The sequence below is a fragment of the Corvus moneduloides genome, chromosome 21 (assembly GCF_009650955.1).
Source record: "Corvus moneduloides isolate bCorMon1 chromosome 21, bCorMon1.pri, whole genome shotgun sequence".
Taxonomy (NCBI): Eukaryota; Metazoa; Chordata; class Aves; order Passeriformes; family Corvidae; genus Corvus; species Corvus moneduloides.
Genome location: NC_045496.1, coordinates 8,527,417 through 8,549,728, shown reverse-complemented (window position 1 = coordinate 8,549,728; position 22,312 = coordinate 8,527,417). Strand labels below are relative to the sequence as shown.

Sequence of the window (22,312 nt, the reverse complement as noted above, 5' to 3'; positions counted from 1 at the left end):
CCTCAGGCCCCCACATGCTCCTCCACAGGACCCCTCACAGGGAAAGATCAAGTTAAAGGGGACAGAATTCCACTGGTGAACCCATCAGTTACGAGGAGTTACGTGGAGCCACGATGCAGAGAAGGATGCAAAAGCCAAGGTTTGCATGAAACATCTTCCATGTGAGAAGGAAAGCAAGAGACAAAAGGGTGGAAGGGAACAATTTGCTCACATTGAAATACCTGTAACAGCCACAGCGCTCAGGGGCTTTGTTTGGTGCCCCTTGGCAAACCCATAAAGCAAAACCTCATAGCCAATGCCAGTAATTAGGCCTTTAAGCTTCAGTTCTCTCTGGGCTCCCGAAAGGAGGAACTCCTGTGGGTCCAGCAGCTTGCCAGAATCCACCACGACTACTAGAAAGTTGTCAAAGGCATTCTCCGATGCCATCCAGGACACTGTGAACCCATAGGGGTTCATATCAGACACTGTTAGGTTTTCCAGTGGGGGCATGGTCTCTAAAAGAAGGGAAGGTGCAAAAACACACGCACACACACACAAAGAAGCGAAAAACATTGCAAATTAGAAAGTGTCACAGATTCCACCAAACAAAAATCACATTTTCCCCCCTAGCGTGGATTTAATAGAAGGACACAGCCAGGACCACATGAGGATTTTCAGTGGAGCTCAATATTGAATTTTCCTCAAGGATGTCTCAGCACCTCCTCTCACAAACTCCATCGAAACTCCTCCCAGGCTCACTGTGTGAGCACATTTCTCCTGCTACCCATGCACTCTAAGAAAGTTATAACCAAAACTGCTTTAGACACACAGAAAGCTTTCACTTCTTTTTACTTCTCTCCACCATCAGTGCTTTAAGGCCAAGCCTCAATTTGGGCATTCACAACTCCTGTATTTTGCTTTTTTACCTATTTCGCATGAATATCTCCAGCTTTAATTTTCAGAGCTGGTGGGGTCAGAGGTGCCAGGACAGGAACATTAATCACTCAGGGTCACAGCCAGTGCAAATCAGCTGCTGCTGTGCTCTGTTGACAACTTAAAGAAATTCCACTGAGGGGTCCTTGTTTCACATCAGTGTGACATTTGTCAAAGTGAAAAGATGTGGAAAACTCTTCAAAATTTACCCACCAAGTCTCAGGAGGAAAAAAAAAAAAAAGGCCAAAGTTTCACAAGATTCTCAGTGTATTTTGCTCACTAAAAATCTGCTAAGTGAAATAGGAAGATCAGGTGGCTCTGCTAAGCCCTGGCCTTGATCCTGGATCCCAGGATTGGGATTCGTATTTCTCCACATTATTTGTTCAGCCTTGCTCTGTTGACTCAGGAGCTGATTCATCCAATCTTCCAACCACTCAAATTCCACTCACTTCAGAAAACACCAGTTTGTTAAAGGCAGAACCTTCTCCTGAAAAGGGTTTTGGGTTTGCTTTTGACACTTCACAAAGGCTGAAATGGATTTTGTTAGAACTTGGCATAAAAATTCCCTCCTGAGGCGTTTGGAAGTCCTTATGTATTAATATTTATACATTTGAGTGCCAGAGATTCAGCTCAAATGTACTCATTTTAGAGATACTTTTGCATCTTGTTTACTTCTGATCAAGCAATCCCCAAGACTCACATTTTGGGTTGGTCTCTGGAAGGGAACATCACGGGACAGGAGGTGTTCCACATGCCAGTCCTGTCTGATGCAACTGCTGAGCAGCAGGCAAATTTCTCCCTCAAACTTCAGCAGTTAAAAAAGATTATCAGACATGGGAGAAAAGTTCCAGAGGGGTCTTAATTAGAGAATCATGGAATCATAGAATCATGGAATCACAGAATAATCTGGGTTGGAAGGGACCTTAAAGCTCATCCAGTTCCAACCCTGCCATGGGCAGGGACACCTTCCACTATCCCAGCTTGCTCAGAGCCCCATCCAGCCTGGCCTTTTAGCTCCCTTTAAACTAATCCTGCTCCTAGGAGTTTTTTTAAGGTCAACATTCCTGTTCTGACCCCTCCTTGCACCAGGTTTCCAAACAAACCCATTGCTGCTGGCAAGAGACTCTGTGCTTTTTGGGATGCACGTTTCCCTGAGCCAAGAAAGGGACTCCAAAGCTTCAAGCAGGTACCTGTGGTGACAAAAGCAGTGAGGGGCTCTGTGTGGACACCTGTCCTGGTGGTCCCCTGAATGTGAATGTCATAGGCAGTGTGATCTGTGAGGCCTGAGATGTGGGCGCTGCGGGTGCCCCCCGGCACCGTGAGCTCCTGGGCTTCCTGTGCCGCCAGGGAATCTCGGATTTTGATAACAAACGTGGCAAAGGGCCCATCTCGGGTGGTCCAGGACAGGTTGAAGCTGTCGGGGGTAACGTTTGTGAGGGTGAGCGTGCCCAGCTGTGGCTCAGCCTCTGAGGGAGAAAGGAACACAGGTGAACAGGCAGCTTTACTCCAGGGAGGTGGGGGAATCAGCAGAGGGACGTTGTAGGTGCTCAAAAATAATGTTTTAACTTTGTTTTGCTGTGGTTGAATTAAAAAAAAAATGAAATAAAATAATTTTTAAAAAGCAGCATTTCAAGAGCTATTTTCTCAGGTTTTGGAAAGAAGCCACTGAAATTAGTGCTGATGTTTAATTTTTATTTCGTCATTAAATTTTCTTAAATAAACTCAATTTGCCTAACGAAATGTGGGCCTGGTTTACAGAAGCACCAACAGCATACACATACAAATTGCAGGAATTCCACACTGGGAGTTTGATGGGAATACAGGCCCACAGCAATTCCAAAATAGAGAAAGTAGGATTCAGGCAGGAGTCCTTGAAATCACAGTTCAGGTTCTGTTTGGTGTTTCTGCTGCCTGGAGTTGGAGATACTTCTATTTTTGGACCTTGAGGTTTATGAGGGATTTCAAGCCTAACAGTGATTATCTCAGCACTAATCTCAGGCCAAAACCTCCCTGGACTCCACAGAGAAGGTGTTCCTCATCCTCTGGTCAGGCACAATCAGAGAATGTCTAATAAACAATAAACCCCACAACGCTGCTCTTGCTCTCCTGCCTGACTGTTCAGTGGTCAGGGCACCTCCTTAAGAAGCAAAGACTTTTCTTTTCTGCTGGAGGAAATTCAAATTCATATCTCTGCCCTGCCAGGAGAGAAGACTGTCCTTCAGGAGAGGGAGAGGTCCTTACCCATTCTCTTTTAAACCTCCTCCACTTAGCACAAAAATCATTAAAGTTTCATTAAAGCCCAGAGAGAGAACAAACACGACCCAACAGTCAGAGGGGCAGAGAATCCTGTGTTCGCTCTCTGGGCTGATTTTCTATTTTTTATGTTGCCAGTTGAGTAGGAACCAAGAGCACCTTGGGAAATGCAGCCAGTGAGAGACAGAAAAATAACAATGGAAAAGTGATCCATGCTGGGAGAAAAGCCAGAGAGAGGCATCCCACCGGCAGAGAGAGCAGTGAAAGAGAGAAATCTTGTCCTTTGCTAAAACAAGAACTGCTGCAAGATGGTCCAACTTTTACTCCCGTCCCTCATTCCAAGACTTTTAAATAGTAATCCACCTCCTTCTCTGGATCTGTCTGGGAAGAGGTGAATGGAAGTGGCCCCGATTAAGGACACAGAGGTCACAGATGTCATGCTATCAACCAGTGACCATGGATGCCTTCATGGCCAGCAGGGAAGGTGCCACCATAGTGCTCCTGAAGACAGGCAAGGAGATGAGAAAAAATCCACAAAGCAAACAGGTTTGGGTGGAAAACCCAGCAAAATGGAGCCCTCAGCCCCATATGCAGCTCAGAGAGGGCAAACGGAGCCTTTCCAACCTCATCCTGGCATGGCCACATTCCTTCTCATGACACCTGCATCCCGTCAGGCACATTCCCATCATGACAGCCTGACTGCCAGGAATGCTGCATGCAAAATGAGCTGGAATCATATCCTCAGGCAAGTCTTAGTGATCTCCTGCCATCCTGGAATCACCACCAGCACGGGAAAAGCTCTGACACCCAGGGAAACAAGACAGGTCATGGAGACTCAAAGGGAGCAATGCAAGGGACAGAGTGGTGGGCTGACCACCAAGAAAGGGGGAATTTGCTTTTTGAGCCCTGCTCTGTGCTGAGAACATAAAAATCCTGGGCAGAGAAAATATCAGAACCAGCAGGTGGTGGCCAGACCACTCCATGCAGTTCGGGTTGGTCATTTCACATGCTGCACCAAACTCCCACCAGAGATGCAAATGCCTTGGGAGACATTTGGGTTTAAGGAGGACAAAACTGACATGCAGGTGCCTCTCCAAGCTGAGAACCACATGAAGGCCTCCCACCCCCAGCAAAGCAAGTGAGGGCAGGATGAACAACTTCGTTCAAGACCAAGTGCAAAGATGCTGAGTGAAACACATCAACCATCGGGAGCAAGGCAATTATATATACACTGAATTGCAGGCAGGTGTGTATATATAAGGAAACCAATCATGGTTTACTACTGGCTCTCTTAATGCTGGGGGCACTTTTTCAGCCTTTTCCATTGCCTCAGATCTTTTTCCAAGCCCTCTCAGTGCATTCCAGCCTCCCCTCACAGTGATCCCCCTATAATTCCCCGAAGGAACGACGATGAATTGGAGCCATGTTTTAGAGCAGTTGGGTGGACAGCAAGAGAAAGGAGAATAAAAAGCAAACCTGGAAGGTGAAATGCTGAAATACCTGTGGTTGCCATGGCTGTCAAGGTCTGCCCACCTTGCCCATCAATTACCCCATGGAGCTGGACTGTGTAATTAGTGGCAGCTTTGAGGTTGGTCACTACAGAGTGCCGGGAGTCCCCCGGCACTGTGAGCACCAGGGAGTCCAAGGGGAAGTCAGAGTTCCTGACTTCCAGAATAAAATGGTCAAAGGCCTTGTCCTGTGCCTCCCAGGTGAGCGACAGGCTGGCTGAGGTAGCGTTTGATACACTGAGTTTGCTAAGGAGAGGTTCCTCTACTACGGGAAGAAAAACAAATGGAAATGTATCACATTATTAAAAGCCAAAGCAGTAAAATAAATTAATAGAGAAGTTCGAGTTCACATGACCACAGGTCCCACAGGTCACCCAGCCTTGTGTTTCCCTGTGTTTCCCATACCCCTGCAGTCACCCTGATCCTGCCACCCCTCATGAAATGAGGATATTCACAGTCTGCTGCTGCTGGAAACTGAAATTATATTATCTGATAGCTCAGATTTGTTATTTTGCTTTCACTGACCACGTAACTCCATTTCTCTGACAAATCACTATGGCAACTTTTCCTAGAGGGGCAAAATTTGGGGGAGGTGTTAAATGATCGCAACATGAGCCATTATCTGCCTACAACAACAATGCTCTCTTTCTGTAGTCCAGTCCTCACTTTCCACTCTCATCCTGAACATTTGGCTTCCCTGTCTTTTCTGGGAAAACTGTCAGCTGTAAAACCTTGAGATGTGCAATGTGCCAATGCCTGCCTGTTCCATTCTCTGACATCAACTCAAATGGACTTTTTCAGTCTCTCACCCAACAGAACCTGAACACTGAAGCTGAATTTAAGCAGTGAACGTGCCCTGCAAGATTGTGCTGGCACAGACTGAAACGTGCCTGACATCTTTTGGGAGAATCAGGGTGAATCTGTGTCTAAAAATCAGCTTATCTGAGAGGAACTGTCTGCTCTGTGCTGTGTGACAGATGCAAACACAGGTTGGAAGGTGAACATCAGGAATCACCTCCCACTTGGTTCTTAGGAAATTTGCTTTGCTTTTCATCTGCCTCAGAGGCTGCCCCAACCTTAATGTTTGAACTCATTGTGTGAATGAAATCACAGCATGATGGGAGTGCCTGACTTTGCTGGATGGGATGGTGGCTCAACATTCACAGCTCACAATGTCCCCGGCTGCTCTTCCTTGGAAGGCATAGAGGGAGAGGATTAGGAAATGGGTGGGCTGGTGGGGTAGCTGAGGGCAGGGAAAGGGGCTCAACCTGTAAGGAAGAGTTTAAAAAAGCAGAGTTAGCACTGAGGTAGGTTTTGTGTACCTGTGGTAGCTGCAGCACTGATTGCCTGTGTGCGGAACCCGCGAGAGATCCCGGAGAGGTAGACAATGAAATCAGTGCTGGGAGAAAGCCCTGAGATATGAGCAGTCCTTGAGTTCCCTGAGACATTGAACTCCATGGGCTCCAGCAACCTGTTAGAATCAATAATTTCAATGGTAAAGATGTCAAAGTCCCCGTTGGAGGCTGTCCAGGAGAGGTTGAAGCTTTCGGGAGTAATGTTGGAAACCATTAGCTCAGCGACGCCGGGCTGCTCTCCTGGGGAGGGAAACAACACCGGTCAGAAGAGCCCTCCTGCACCTCCTCCTGCTCTCAAAGGCTCCTCTCTGCCATGCTGGCAGCACTCCGAGCTGGGCAAGAGGGTGTGAGTGAAAGCTTGCTACAAGCAGACAGGTACTAAGGGGAGGAAATCAAATGAAAGCGTCGCAAAATGTTAAATAAGAAAAAAAAATTAAAATACGCTTTAAAACTATGGCTATTTCCCTTTCTCTGCAGGAGCAGCCATGTCTTTGAGCTCTGAGCATGAAAGCAGATGCAAAAGGACTTTCTTGAATGCCCCTGGGGCATTTGGAAAAGAGAGCTCCCAGTTTTAGGAGAGGCTAAAACCAAAGCTGTTACTTTATCCAAAGCAAAATCTGGTGTTTTGTTTACTCTTCCACTTTCCCTTTCAGCTTAAGCCTATGAAAGCTGGCTTGTAATTTTGAAGCTGGGGCCAAAATGCAAAACAGGGAGAGATGCCTTGGGGTTTCTTCCTCTCTTCAGACACCCCCGTAGCGTTAACAGGAAGGTTCAGATATTTTTAACAATTGGGAGTCCCCAGAAGGGAAGATTTTGAAAAGCCGGCTGCTGAGCCTAACCCAGAAAGGGAAGGGAAAACCTCAGCAGGGCATTTTCTGCTGTTTTCATGAGGGTGAGAGGAAGGCAGCACATTGTATATTAGGCAGGACACCCGTGATGTGTTTCCTGCTTTGTCTCCTTTGTCCAGCACATTGCTCTGTTTTCTGTGGGCATCTGCTCCCAGCTCCCAGTGAGGACTCTCAAAGCTCAGCACTTTTACTGGGACACAGCACAGACACATTCCTGCCCGAGTCAGGCTGCTTGAAGCACTACAGAAACAAGCAAGCTCTGCTGCACTTCATGGTTTAATTCTGATTAGTTCTTCCAGGTGCTTTCATCCCCTTCTGTACTGGGTAATATTTGCTTGGGGGAATCTGGGCAGAGCCAGCTCTGGCTATCTCACAGTGGCAGGAGGTTGCAAAGGGCTGCAGGGAAGCCCAGAGGTAGCAGAAATTGTAGACAAGAAATTATCTGAAGGAAAGGTCTTTAGTGCCAATTAATTCACTCTCTGTTCATTACCAGTGATCACAACACCTGGGAGGACCAGAGAGCCACACAGCAGAGATGTAAATATACATTTATCTCTCGTGGTCAAAGCGTATGATAAGCTCTGATTTAAAATTATTGCCTTTCACATGATCAGCCAGAAAATTATTTTCAGGGCTCTTGATGAATTTCATGCAAGCTCCTGATAATGCAGGGCTCACCTTCCTCCTTTCAGGCCAGTTTTATGCCAGGGCAGTTCTGCTGAATTTGATCTTTTGCATTATCATTTTCAGGCCAATCAGACTGTTTAATGATCTTAGATGGTTTAATGCATTTTATTAGTCTTATTAGGAATTAATTTGTGTCCTTTCCTATATGAGAACACGTAGAAGGTGTTTGTCCTTGCCCTGAGTCAGATACGCACAGCTTTTACACACGCTGACTCTGAATTCACACAGAAGCTACTGCAGAATTTCAGGGGCAGCTTCTGGAGGGTAAGAACTGAACACACTCTCAGGCGTTGAATATCTGGGCTAACAGAGAAAAGTTTTTTATTGTTTTACCAGGCAAACTGGCCTTTCCCAAGCAGGTACAACAGCCAGCTGGGTTTGCTGTTAGTGTCAGCCAGGTGAGTGAGGAAAGGGAACAAAAAAAAAGCTGTTCTGATGTGAGAGGGAAAAGCATTCCTAAAAGAGGGAAGGGCTGCGCCAGGACACTGAGGCTCTGGCTGGAAAGCCTGACCAGGAGGGAATCCCACGCCAGAGATGTCCAGCCAAGCTTTAATGAGCTCAGGGCACCCCACGCAAAGCTGACCCAGAGAGCAGGATTTGCCCAGCACTAGGAAGAGCTCTGGCTCACATCCCTGTGAGGAAAGAATGTGGGGCTGGAGGAAAGATACCTGTGGTGGTCTCAAGAGAAAGGGGCTTGGTCCAGTAGCCCCGAGTGACCCCCTGAAGGGTGATGTTATAAGGAGTGTTGGCCTTGAGGCCGGTGACATTCACAGAGCTCAGTGCCCCCGGGACTGTGACATTTCGGGTTTCTTCGGGGTTGCCAGACTCCTGCACCTGAATGATAAAGTTCTCATAGGCCCCGTCGGCTGCTGTCCAGGTGAGCTGGAAACCATCCCAGCCAGTCTTTGATACTGATAATCCTCCCAGCTCAGGTTCCTCCTCTGGATAAGGACAGAGAGTCAATCCATTACTCGGGTTACAGAGCGGTGCTGAGGTCAGATTATTTAATGAGGTTCTGTGTTAATGAATTTCACATATAATCAGGGCCACAGAGATGCCCCCCTCCCCCCCATTTATATCCTCAGCTGCCCCAGATAACTACAACAAAGTCTCTTTGGAGACATGGCAAAACAGACCAGTGAGAAAAGGACTGTAATAATTAATAAATATTTAGAGACTGCTCACAGAAGGCAGCTCATAGAGAACCTTACAGCTGTGAGTGCTTTGCCAACATTAATTACAACTCCCTATGAGATGAGTAGGTATTACTATAACAACTTTACTCAGTGTTTGCCATTCTGAAGTAACTGTGTGTTGTATGGGTAGGAAGGACACAATTTAGATTAGTTGGGATTCAGATATTTATGCTTTTAACTGCATCCACTGCTCATACTTCCAAACTATTTCTAATACAAAACAATAAAGAAGAGGAAAACGCCTCCAGGTCTGCATGTCTTTAATGGATTTGTCTTCCTTTAGCCCATTATTCTGCCCACAAAACCTTCCTGTGGGTGGAGATAGGACTTCCAGAGTTACTGATATTCATCTAAAATCAAAATGTTCATTCACAGAAATGAACACTCTCACAAACGCCCCACAGGGGTGGCCGAGGACGCTGGGAGCCATCAGAGGTAGCTCTGATGCTGTTAAATCTGAAAGTTGAGGTCATTTGCTCAGCAAGAATGGAACGTTCCTTGTTACAAAAGCGATACAACTGATTTCTCATTAACACTCATATGGGAAAATGAGAGAGCACTGCCTGATTTTTCTACCTGGAAACTCCTGTGCTCTGTCACTGACCTGCGGCCTCTGATGAGCTTCTAGCACCCTTCTGATTTATTTGAATTGCTGACACACAAGTGTTACAGTAAGAACAGAGTGCCTCTGAATAATCCCATTCTGCATGACTGAGAATTCATAAGAGATGCTGCGTGAAGGGAAAGGGATCTGATTTGTCAACTTATGCATATTTGAATACAGAAGTTAAGGGGGCCCTGGAATAAATGAAATTTGGGCTCAGCAGCATCCCTCATATAAACTTTCTCTGTGTAAAACCAGAGTGATTATTGCATGACTGCTCAAAGCCTTGACAGGCAGCTGGGGCTGGATTTTCAGAGGTTGAGCACTCATAGATCATAATGATCTTTGGTAAAATTCATTAACAAATCAGTAAATTGCTACTGTTCAGGAACATGAGTTTTGTTGAGCTTTTCCCATCCTGTTAGAAGGAAAGAGATTGGTTATGACATAACGCTGATGTTCAACAACAATAAAAGAAATTCAGTAATTCAGAGCTGTCTTCCCTTATCAGGAACAGAAAGGAGATTCATTGAGGTAAAATATTAATTCTGTCAGAAGAGGACTGTTATCTGGGAAAGAGAAACAGAAAGGGAACTGGTTGTATCAGAAATAATGATCTGTTGATGGCAACAGAAACAAATAAAACAACCACATTTCCTTAAAATGAAAGTGAAACTAAAGCTACAGTAAGGTTAAATCTTTTAAATATAAGCTTGGTTACAATAAGCAGTGCAGGAACCATCTCAAAAGCAATTCAGAGTTCTCTGAAAATGCTCAGTTTCATTCTCCTCCAAGATGCAGAGCTCCTTTTCTTGCTGTTTGTTTCTCATGCATGTCTGAGACAGAAACGCAAACAACCCCCTCGTGCTCTCCAGGGATCAAGGGATTCTCCTGTGGAATCATGCACCAAACAGCACTGTCAGGGACCTCCAAAAACCTCAGCCACCCAGCATCCAACACAGATGGCAAAGCAATCAGTGTCATGGTAAACATCAAGGGATGATGGTTCTTATTTAGAAAAATAAAAAAAGAGACCAAACCATTGAGAGGTGAGACCATTCTGGCTCTTTGTGTCTCTACGTAAATATTTTACCTTGTGTTGGGCATTTGGTTTTGAGGGATGGACAGGCACAGCCCTCAGTCTCCAGAGCTGAACTCACACCCTGGTACTTTGGTCAGTATTGAGCTCAGCCCTGTTACCTCACAAAATTCATGGAAGAGGGGTAAGAGGTGGGAGTTTTTGGAAAGGTAAACTCCCAGTGTGCCACAATCTTTCTTTTTTTCCTCTGACATCACCACTTCCATGCCAATGTTGCAAACTCCTCCTGTGTTTGACCACAATCCAGACAAGCATCTGCAGTATCTCGCTGTTCCCACATTCCTCACCAACACCTGGCACATCAACGTCTCTCTCTGCATGTGATTTGAAAAGAGAGATTTGATGCTGCATCACCTTCCACGGGCATTGTCCATGCTGCACAGCCCAAGCCTCTCATTCCAGAAGTGTTTCATCCCATGCAAAAGAAAGAGTGAACCAACCAAGAGGAAAAGCATCACTCACAAAGCCTGAAATCCGTACCAAAGCCGTATGGAAATGAAGTTCTGGATTTCGAAGCAGAAAAGGAACACGTGGCTATGAATCCATGGAAAATACCTGCAGTAGCTAGAGCTTCCAGGGACCAAGAGAGCTGGCCTTGAGTGCTTCCACGGAGGTTAATCTGGAATTGTGTGCCAGCTGGGAGATTGGGAATTTCTGTTTCTTGAAGATTTCCCAGCAAAAACATTTCCTGCATTCTGTTTAAACTGGACAGGTCTTTCAGAGTGGTAAGGAACCGATCAAATACCTCATCCTGTGCTGCCCAGGACAGGGCGAAACTGCTGGAAGTCCTGTGGGTTATGCTGAGGTCATGAAGAGCCCCAGTGGCCTCTGAACTGGGCAGGTGAGGGGGCACTGAAAGCAGATCAGGAGCCCCAGGGCTGGGGGATGTTAAATAACTGAGCTGGGGAGGTGCAGGGCTGGGAGGATCAAATGGTGTTTGATGGATTGATTCCCCAGGTGTGGTGATGGGAAGTGCTAAACAGAGGTAAAACTGCGAGTTAACATTTCCTGATAATAACCCCCCAAACAACAGCTAACACCTGCTCCAGCACTCTCTGTGTGCACTGAGGAGCTCTGAAAACAAAGAAAACAGACGAGTTCTGCTGGTTTTGGAGACTGAATACAGGCCTGGAGCAAAGGGAGCATCAGCAAGCACACCCTGGTTCTCACAGAGCCACCCTGAGCTGCACATCCGGAGCAAAAACCAGCAAACACAGAGATGAACTGGAATCACAGAATCACACAATGAACTGGGTTGGAAAAGACCTCTGAGATCCTCAAGTCCAGTGCTTCCAGCGGGGAACTGGCACATCCTCAGCTGATGGAAATCAGTTCTCTTTGGTTACTTCCAAAGAACTTTGCTCATTTACATTGCATTGGAACCCTAAGTACCCAACACGCCCTTTCTCTTTCCTACACCCACCAGTGAGTGCTCCTGATACAAACCACGAGCGGAATTCATGCCAAATATCACCAACACATCCAAACCCAGGCTGTGAAATCACAGCAGAAACGTGCTAAGGCTCCTCATATCCAACCAAAACCAGGCTTGGACGAGTCATCCATTGTGATACATGCAAAAAAAAGTGGAAGAGGGCACCCATCCTTACCTAAACTCTAGGGCAGAAAGAACTTAAAAAATATTTCTTATGAGAGATCCCAAGGAATGGACAGGGGAAAGCCCTGGCTTTCCACAGGCTGAATGATCTGTGGATATATCCTGTAGAACAGCCAGATTCTGGAAATCTGAGCCATGGAGATCACAGGGAATCTGTGATCCCAGCCCCAAGGCACCAGGCAGGGGATTTCTCTGACATGCAGAATTATGTCCTCATTAGTGGGAACGCACATCATTTCACATGGTGGCTTCCTTGCTTTCATGCTCCACTTGCATTCAATTAAGAGAGAGCAAGTCATGGAGCACCATCCATCAGCTCAGCACAAATATGTACTCAGGATTCATTACATGTCTCCAAATTCACACATACATCCAGCACAAAGAAATACATTTTTCAGAGGAGCAAAATCAATTAGAAATGTTTTCAAAGAGATGCAGGAATGTTATTTTGTAAATACACTCTCAGGTCAACTACAGGTGTGAAAATTTTTGCTGCTCACCTCTGGGAAGGAGAGAAGCCTGTAATATAATTTTATATTATTTATATAAAATACAAATTATATTATATATATAATATAAATTATATATTATATAGAAAATATAAATTATATTTTATATATTATATTTATAATTTCTAGTACATATTATATTATATTATATTATATTATAATTATGTTATATTTATATACAATATAAATATTTGTATTTACACATGTCATTGATATTCTTGATTTAGGTAATAACTATCCTTAAATCACCCCAGACATGACCTGAACAGGCCCTACCTGCTGCAGCCTGGAGACAACCATGTTTCCATCACACCAGCACATCTGCAATGCTCACCTCTGTCATCACTCCCTCTGTCCCAGCAAACCACTGCCAGAACTGTTATCTGACTGCTCCAGGGCTGCTGAGCTCGTGGAACAAAGTCAGAAGGCTTGGAACCATTCTGCAACTCCCAGCTGCTTGTGCAGGTGCCAAGCACATCTTTCCTGTTCTGGGATCTGGCAAAAAATTATGGCATCAAGAGCACTGGCACTCATTTAGTCCTGAAGTTGTCCATGGAACAGGCACAGAGGTAGCTGGGCTTTACTGGGAGGGGTTCTGCTGAAGACAAGAGTGGGCAGCCCAGTGGGGAGGAGATGGCAACAGTGGATTCCACAGGGACAGCTCTGTGCATGGATGGTCTCCTGGGAAACTGAACCCTGAACGGGGAAACTGAGGACAAAACCCTGCCTTGAACCCTGAACTGGAAGATAAAAACATTCAAAAATACAGGAGGGCAAAAAATATAGGGTGGCAATACACTCCTGATGTACTGAGGGTGTGTGAGAGAACCCTGTGCAAGATCAGTCAAAACTGGCTTCTCCTTTTCCCTCATTTTACCCCACATTCCTCCCAGCTCCCTGCCTGTTCTAGCACAGCCACACAAGGATTTGGTTACTCCAGCCTGGATGGAGAATGCAGCAGCAGCTCAGCTGTGTCATAAAAAACCTGTGGGACCAACCACCATGTGGGATTTGAATCCAGAACTTTGCTGGATTCACAAGTGGATTTATTTTATCGTGCCAGCTTTGGCAGCTACATGGGAGGTTGCCATGAACCGGTTGTACCATGGAATATGGAGAACATAATCCTGAATATTACCTTGGTCTTAATGACTCCACAAATGAATTTGTGGGTGAGAAAGAGTGGCTTCCCTCTACCACAGATGTTAACACACATATATCCCACATTAAATTCATGTGTATCAGGGGAATGTGTGGCTTTGTGTACAAACAAACAAGAAAAAGCAAAATGAAAATGATATGAATACATGGAAAATACTCTGATACCACAGACAGGATCAGTGTTCCTTGTTTAGCAGGCAGAATGCTGTAACAGATAATGGAAAATTTGGAAAATGATCAAACTGTAGAATAACAAGAGCAGTGGAGCTCCAACACTTGATTTAACAATGAGGGGAATAGATGGACAGGAAAAAAAAAGAGCTCTGGGAGCTTTAGGTGGGTGGGTGACAGCCAGAGAGTGATTCAGTGGTGAGATGAATGAACCAAGCTGAAAGCTGTGTAAAAGGGAAACTGGATGGATAACAAGCAAACACTCCTTCCCAGGCTGGAATACTTCTTACTGTCAGCTTAGGAAACAGCTCAATATCTCTTGGTAAAATCTCCAGGCTGAGCCTGGCCTGAATATGTCTGTGGTGTGGTGTTGGCCTTTTGAGGAATTCCACTGGAATGTTTCACTGGTGATTCTACTAAAAAAGGATGCTCGTGTGCTGCCAGGACATTTCTCCAGCTTCCTGGGATAGAGCAAGCAGTATTCTGTATCACTTCTTGCTCCTGACTCTGGGATTTTATATTATTCCCCAAGCGGGGCTCTCAGCCACGTTCCCAATCTTGTGTGAGACATGATGACCCAGCAAGGTTTCCTTTTTAGTCCCCTTTGCCTAAACCACTCTCCCCTCTCTTAATCAGCTGATTCAACTGGGCTTACAGCACCTGTGCACCTCTGAATTTCATGAAGAAACCACTGCAGCACATCACAAGCCAGCAATACTGGAGTAGCTACCACTAAAATCCCTCATCCTGAACTCAGGCTCCAGGTGCTCTGAGAAGAGGACTCAGCTGAACAAATGGACAATATTCCCTGGCAAGTTTAGTTTCCCAGTGGTCAGTACTGCGCTTTCGCATGGAACTGGCTCACCTAATCATTCTTGCTGATGTTTCTTTGAGTTTGTATAAAAAAGGGTGGTGCAGTCTGAGCCTTGGAGAAGCCAGGAGAAGAAGAGGGGCTGACGCACAACACGGACAAGGGCCTTTGATAAACAGCATAAATCTTCTGAGAAACATTCAGCAGAATGGAAAAGTTACTTCTCCAAGCCATGCTCTGCTGTACAAACTCACTTCCAGAGGCAAGACAGTATCACATCCACGATTCATCAACAGTTGCTGCACAATCTGGGTCCTTCAGCAGAGGAATTTGAGCTTGGCTCTTGGTTTCTCTAATGCTCACTCATTTATCTCCCCAGCCCCTCAGCCCTGATGTACTGCCATCCATCCTGCTCCAGGCCCCACATTGTGCTCTGCAGGCAGGGTTCCAGAAGCAGAGCTGGAGAGAACAAAGCTGCAGTCTGAGTGCTGAGCTGCTCAGAGCTGGGTTACGTGCTCGCCCTATAGATGAGCTGCTGCTCTGCTGGGACGTTCTCAAGCCAAGGTCCCTCCAAGGACTAAAATGCGTCATTTTCTTTAATTTCTGAGTCAAACTTCAGTGCAATGCCGGGTGGGACCCTTGTGATACCTTCACTAATATCAGAAAGGAGTTTCCTGTTGCAGCCACAGCTTCCAGAGGAGCAGAGTGCTGCTCTCAGCCAACCCACACACCTTGACTTTATAGGCAGTGTTGGTTTGGAGGCTGTCAATCCCAGCACCCAGGGGGTGTCTGGGCAGGAAGGGCTCAGCTGTGACACTTCCATGTACTCCAGCACAAAACTGCTGCAGGCTCCTCTATTCACACACCATGAGACACTAAAGGGACCACAAGGTCCCTCAGGGATTTCCCCTGCATCCCTGAAGCCTCTGGAGTAAGAAAACTCCCAGAGCCAGGGAGCTCCTCTGGGTCAGGACTCAGTGCCTGCACTAGGGTTACACTGTAGAGCTGCAAAGACAAACAAGCAAATGGAAATGTGAAATATTCAGTCTTTCCTTTTCAGCAAAACTTAGTAAACTTCACTCTGTAATCTTTGCCATCTCTTGAGTGCAGGATCAGGGATATCAGTTCAAAAAGACTTTGTCACTTGAGCTGCACTTCATTCCTATGAAGAGACAGCAGCCATGGTGGCTGCTGTCCTACACTATGGAAGATTTTGTGATGTGTCCTTTGCTAGAGGTTCAGGAGATCTGAATGTTTCAGCTGCCTGTGTAGGGAGACTTGATAGACATAACAGAGAGTAGGAAGAGTGTGGGAGAGGAGAAAAGGCTCCAACAGGAGATTCCCAGCTCTGGAGCTGAAGGGAAGTTTTACCCTCAAGTGCTGTAAAATCCACTATGCAAGCAAATAAAAATGATGTGTGGGAAAGTCCTGAACACCTTCTGGCCTGACTGAACCACCAAGAGCATGGGAAGAGCGTGACATGAAAAAATGGCAATGTTCAGGAGCAAAGGAAGCTGCAAAGAAAAGCTCTCAGCCCTTCTGCAGTCTCTGGCTGAACAGCAGGGGTGGCACAGACCCTCTGAGCAGCAGCACTGTCTCCTCCTCCCACCACAAAGAGCCAGCCCAGTCCTGCCTGTGCTGCTGGCAGTTCCCCCTTCTCTCTCTCCCTGCCTGCTCCAAGGACTCTCCCCAGCGGTGCAATGGACCCAAGGTCCCTCAGAGCTCTGCGAGAGAGGGCAAAACAAGATTGTTTGGCTTAGCCTGAGGGCTTGGGACCTCCCAAGTGCTGGAACATGGATAAAGAGGAGTGTCTTGAGGGTAAATGGAAAAGCAAACTGAAGAGACCACTTGTCTTGTACTGCCCAGGCTTCCAGAGAATTTCTGCTCCCTGTGCTCTGTGTTTGGATTTGTCCATTCCTACGCAGGAGAAAGGTCACAGAGCCAGGTTATGTCAACTGCTGCTCCCAGGAGCCCACTGCAGAGCCCTCTTTGTTTACCAGTGCTCTGAGTAAAGACAGAAAGCAAATACAGGGGCCAGATGAAGGTATTTCTAAAGAAAAGAAAAAAGAAAAAGGCAAACCAGGAAAAAGAAGCCACCTTGTGAAGCTCTGGAAGCTGGTGCTGGCTGTGAGATTCCACAGCACATTGTTTCTGCCTGTTCACCAGCACTGCAGACTTCTTTGAAACCTCTCAGCCTTCCAGCAGAGAAAGTTGGGAAAACTGCAGCCTGCTTACTCCTGCCACATAAACCTTCAGCTTCCTTTCTTCTGTAAGTGCCTCAAGGCTTCCTAATTTTTCCCCACACTGGACACAGGCCTGACTTAGGCATCAAACAATTCATTCAGGACTGATGGTTTCCGGACCATGGAGCTCTCTGATGGATTGCTGTCTCCATAAAGCATTCAGAGGCTGTGCTGGCATGAATACTGCCAGGGGATATGAACCCAGCTTTGATCATTTAAGCTGTGTAGTTATTAATTTGTAAAATCCACAATGTCTGGCAGATGGTCTTTGGGGAGAAAAGGATAAACACCTTGATATCCTATCTAAGGCAAATAATTGTAGTCCAGCTAATCCTGATTTCACTGTCTCTGCTCACTTAGAGCAGTTAAAACTTTGCCTCACAGGATTTAGGCTGAGAAACCTAAAGGTTCAGGACTTGTGTTCTACACTGAGATATAATTCTGTGTGCAACAAACTTTGGGTCAAAGTGTTTCAAAGATTGAACTTATTGAACAAGATTTTACAAAGGATAAAATCTTGTTCAGTAAGTCCTCTGGTACTGGTCAGTGGGAGTGGTTTGCACAAATGGAGATGGCAGAAACAGACAAATGTAAGTCACAGTAGCCAGTGCAAATGGTGGCTGGAACCAGACTGGGGCAGGAGCCTTTCCCACTTTTGGATGAGAACACTGAAACACAGCAACAGCAGAGCCCCAGTGGCCCTGCTGAGCGATGATGGCCTCCTGTGAAGAGAATCAATTAGGCAGGAACAAACAATGTTAAACACATTCTGGTTGCTCTTCCTCTCAGTTTTTTGGCTGTAGAAAGCAAAACACGTTAGAAGACACGATGCACAAAAATACCCAGCCTTGTCTAAAACAAAGGATGAGTTCCACATCCATGCAGAACCAGTGGCTGAGTTCTTTGTGAGGCCTCTCAAAGGATGAGCAAGAAATCGTTGGGAACATGGAGGTGAACACAGCAGGGATGGAGATACAGAGCTACCCTTCAGTCTCTCATGCTGGCAGAGCTGTGTCTGCTCTGCAGAAGGTTCCCCAGGTATGGACTAGAAAATCAGGTGAAGTTATCCCTGGGCTAGTCCTTGCCCAGTGACTACCAAAAGCTGTTACTCACCCGTGGAACCCTTGACAGTGGTGGGTTTGCTCTTGTGCCTGCCCTTCTCTGCCTGCAGGCTGATGGTGTACTCCGTGCCTGCATCCAGCCCCCGCAGCAGGAAGGAGGTGCTGTCCACAGGGACCTCCACCTCGCTCTTCTTCCCGGAGGGACCGGTGTAAACGAGGCGGTACCGGTCAAACTTGGCCACTGGCCTTCTCCAGCGAAGGGACAAGGTGGTTTCGGTGGGGTCGCTGACTTCCAAGTCCTTGGGGTTATCGAGATCTACAGGGTGAAAAAAGGCAAAGTTGAGGTGTCTCTGAACTGTTCTGGGACAGTTTTTCAGGCATCTGCAGAGTAACATCTCCACAGGGTGTCTGGCAGCAGCTCAAGGTCTGCCCACCTTCGGGACCTTTTGAAATGGGTAAAGGATGAGGATGTTCTCCTTTACAGACAAAACCAGAACAAATCTGTCCCACTTACACTTGAGAAGCAGAAGCAAAGCCTTCAGATAATCTGCCTGGAAAAAGGGGGATACTGTGAGAAAAATTCTGGATTGGAAGGTCAGTCAGGAGTACTGCAACTACTCTTTGTCACATCAACATTTTGGCCACCACCACCATTCCTGCCAGAAACCCTCATGGGTAGAGGATGGGCACAGTAATCAGTGTAAGCGTAATTATCATTAAGGAGCTCACCTGGAGATGAAACTCCCAAAACATTAAGAGGAACAGGAAAAACAAGTCAAAGTCAGAGGTCAGGACCTTTGGGGAATTTTTTTTCTTTTCCTTGAGGGAAAATGTAGCAAAATGAAATCAAGAACTTCCTAAAATATCTCTTCCAGCATCTCTTAGAAAGGAAAGAGTGGTTCCACCTGAGTTGCTGCCACCTCCAGAGCACAGAGGGGATCAGGACACTCACCAGTGCCAGCATTGATGGTAGCAGGAGCACTTTCCCTGTCATTCCTCACTGCTGTCACTCCAATGCCATATTCAGTTCCAGGCCTCAAACCTATGAGATGAGGAGAATATGAGTTCCTGTCCATGGAATATGCCTGCAGGCATTTGTTGGAGTAAGGAAGGCTGAATGGATACAAGGTAAGAGATCTGCTTTCCTCTATGCAGAGAATTGAGGTTTCTGTTGACCCTCCAGCTGACAAGTTGCAGACTGGCACCAGTCAATCCCACTCCTAGCACATGAAAATACCTTTTGAGCTCAGGATGTGAAGCTGCTTCCACAAAGCTGCTTAGAATTAAGGGAACAGACTCATTGGATTCAGGGATGCACATGGAAGTGAAACGGTTCCATACCTTCTGCTGGCTGGTTATCCATCTGCAGGTGTGTAAATCCATTTCACACGGATTTTAATTCAATTTGGTCTACTCAAAATCATAGAATCATGGAATAGTTTGCATTGGAAGGGACATTAAAGACCCTGTTCCACCCCTTGCCATGGGCAGGGACACCTCCCACTGTCCCAGGCTGCTCCAAGCCCCAATGTCCAGCCTGGCCTTGGGCACTGCCAGGGATCCAGGGGCAGCCCCAGCTTCTCTGGGCACCCTGTGCCAGGGCCTGCCCACCCTCCCAGGGAACAATTCCTTCCTAACATCGAATTTAACACTTGGAACCTCTGTTTGTACCTCCAATATGTAGTGACCACAAGCCCATTTGCTCTCCGTGTCCTGTGCAATGTGACATCGGTGACAATCTCTCCATTCCCCTACCTGTGAGTATAGCTCTGGTTGTGGCCTGGCTGCCCTTGGGCACCGTGATCTCCACGTGGTCCCCACCAGAGATGGGGGCAAACTTAATTCGGTAATTATCGACATTGGCGTGGCTGTTCTTCCACTCCAAGGTGATGCTGCTGTCGGTCTGGGACACCCGCTTCAGGTTCCTTGGAGCATCCAGGTCTGGAATCAACCAAGCAATAAAGAAATAATTAGGAATATTTCTCTTTGACCGCAGTCTCTTGTGACAGTGCTTTTCAGGAGGTGAAATGACCCATAAAGTTTCCTCTCACATGATTCCTGTTATGTCTTAAATACAACAGCCAGAGTTCCTTTAGCATGAAAAGCAGAGTTCACCAGCTTCAGTGCAAGAAATTTATCTCCTGAGACAAAAATAACATTTTCACTTGTAATAATTAGTTTTTATTACAGAACAGGCTTGTGGAAAAATATATTTGGATGAAAATACTGTTTTTCTTTATAAATACCTCAGCTTTCAAAAGGAAAAAAGAAAAAAGAACTGGTCATCTCTAGAATTTCTGTTCAGTAACATCTTGCATTCGTGGCTGGAAGGAACTCTAAGTCTCCAAAAAAAAGGTGAATATTATAGAGAAATTCAATGAGCTTTCATTTTTCACACCTACTGTAGCCTCAAATCCTGCTCCAAAATAACAACTGTATTTTATGATGAAAAGGGATGCAATTCTCAGCTCCCTTAATGCATCAAGCCTTGATAACCTGCTAAAGGACCCACACTTTCCAAAAACATTCCCAGGATTGCTGAGGAGCACAGTAAATTTATAAAAGCATGACAGGAAATATTTACAGAACTGAAGAAGAAAAAAACCAGTTCTCTGCTTCTAAACTAATTAAGCAAAGAGAAATAAGGTGGAATAAGAACTATTGAAGACATTTAGCTCTTCAGACAAATGATCCCAAGGAATTTGCTTTTTGAAGTAGGGATTTAGGGTAGAAGAGACAATAATCTAATTCCTGTTTTTAAAATACGTTTAGCTTCTTGTGGGGGGGTCTAAACATTTTGGTGAGCCAACAAGGCATAAAAGGCACAGGAAATCATTCTCTACTTTCATGTACCTCTAAAACTGGGCTGATTTTGTGTGCATCAGTAACTGCCAACTCCAGCAACAAGACACAAACAGCACAGGAGGATGGGTGGTGCCTGTGTCACCTTCCCAGCCCCTTACCTGTGACAAAGACTTCCTTCACAGGGTCACTTTCCATGTCCCCTCGACGAGAGACGAGCGTCACCTCATACTCTGTGTGCGGCCTCAGGTTCCCAATGGAATATTGGTTCTCGTCTTCAGAGAGGTCGATGGTTGTCCTGTCCCCTGGAATGTCCTTGGGGCCATAGGTGAGCTCTATGCCCTCAACTTCAGCCAAGGGTTTGGACCACGTGATGAGAGCGGTGGTGTCGGTGACGTCTTTGGCCTCCACCTGGCTGGGGGCATCAAGCTCTGTTACCAAGCAAAAGAGAGGAAAAAAAAAGGGTTTTTTTAAAGAAATCTTGCCATGAAAGCACACACACATTCTTCTGCCTTTAATTGCTGATTCAGAGCAAAATTAAAGTTAGTATCCTCATTTACTCTCTTCCTTTTCTTCCTATAGTTTTAGGTTCCAAATGGAGTCAATCCATCAGAAGCAAATCCATCAAAACTCCTTCACACCAGAAGCTGCCAAAGGAAAGATGAGCAGGAGCTCTAAGAGCTTCTCCACCTTCGTACACTCTTCATGCAAATATCACCAGGATGAAAGGAATTCTAGTAAGAATTCAGTTCCTGCTGATGTACATCTTGAAAAAGGAATAAAGTGCCTACTGCCTGCTACCTTCTAGCTGGACATAAATTTCCTTTCTTCTTTAAACAGGTAATGTGGAGAGGAATTGTTTTTTCCTCATGTATTCTTCATTAGCAGCTCCACTACTTCCCTCCCCCCCCCCATTAATTTACAGTGTAGAACTTGACTTTCTCTTGTTTAAAAACCCCCAAACTGCAGATGTTTTGTTGGTGGCCAACTAAAACCAGACCAAATACGATCTGTGCTTACTTGTGGTGATGACTTTGGACAGTCCTGGTCCTCTGGTGTTGTTCTTCACTATATGGATGGACACATTGTACTGCTGCCCAGGTGCCAAACCTGGCTGCATGTAGGATGTCTCTGGCCTTTTCAAGCTGCTGGTTATGTCACCGTTATCATCCTTTTTCTGGAACACATGGGACAATCAGTGAGTACAAACATAAAAATCCAGGATTTCTCACTCTGGATGTGAAAGTGCTTCCTCACCATATTATGGAAGACCAGCTCCCAGCCATCAAAAGAAAAGTTCAGAGGGTCCCACTCCACCTGGACGGATGTTTCCCGAACAGATTTGAATTTCAGACCTTCTGGAGCAGGCAGATCTGTGGCAGAAAAAAGGGATATCCTCACATGAACAGCAAATTCCCATAAATAGGGCACTGGGGTGGGACATATTTCCACCACTAGAAATATCTGCCAGGTA

The 22,312-nt window shown here is 45.9% G+C and overlaps 1 protein-coding gene across 4 annotated transcripts in view; it reads right to left on the bottom strand.

Moving 5' to 3' along the window:
* Window positions 1–22,312, bottom strand: part of TNC (tenascin C) — a 72,095-nt gene that overhangs the window by 20,261 nt on the left and 29,522 nt on the right. For 2 of the 4 annotated variants that reach the window (XM_032130605.1, XM_032130606.1), the window contains exons 5-10: window positions 22,096–22,211; window positions 21,859–22,015; window positions 21,000–21,269; window positions 19,792–19,977; window positions 18,989–19,078; window positions 18,089–18,352 (exon numbers count right to left, since the gene is read on the bottom strand). In XM_032130605.1, the coding sequence (XP_031986496.1) occupies window positions 18,089–18,352; window positions 18,989–19,078; window positions 19,792–19,977; window positions 21,000–21,269; window positions 21,859–22,015; window positions 22,096–22,211 (1,083 nt within the window). Of the gene's footprint in view, window positions 1–221; window positions 495–2,102; window positions 2,379–4,665; window positions 4,939–5,995; window positions 6,269–8,231; window positions 8,505–18,088; window positions 18,353–18,988; window positions 19,079–19,791; window positions 19,978–20,999; window positions 21,270–21,858; window positions 22,016–22,095; window positions 22,212–22,312 lie in introns of all 4 variants that reach the window. The other 2 variants (XM_032130602.1, XM_032130604.1) reach the window with 2 other exon arrangements.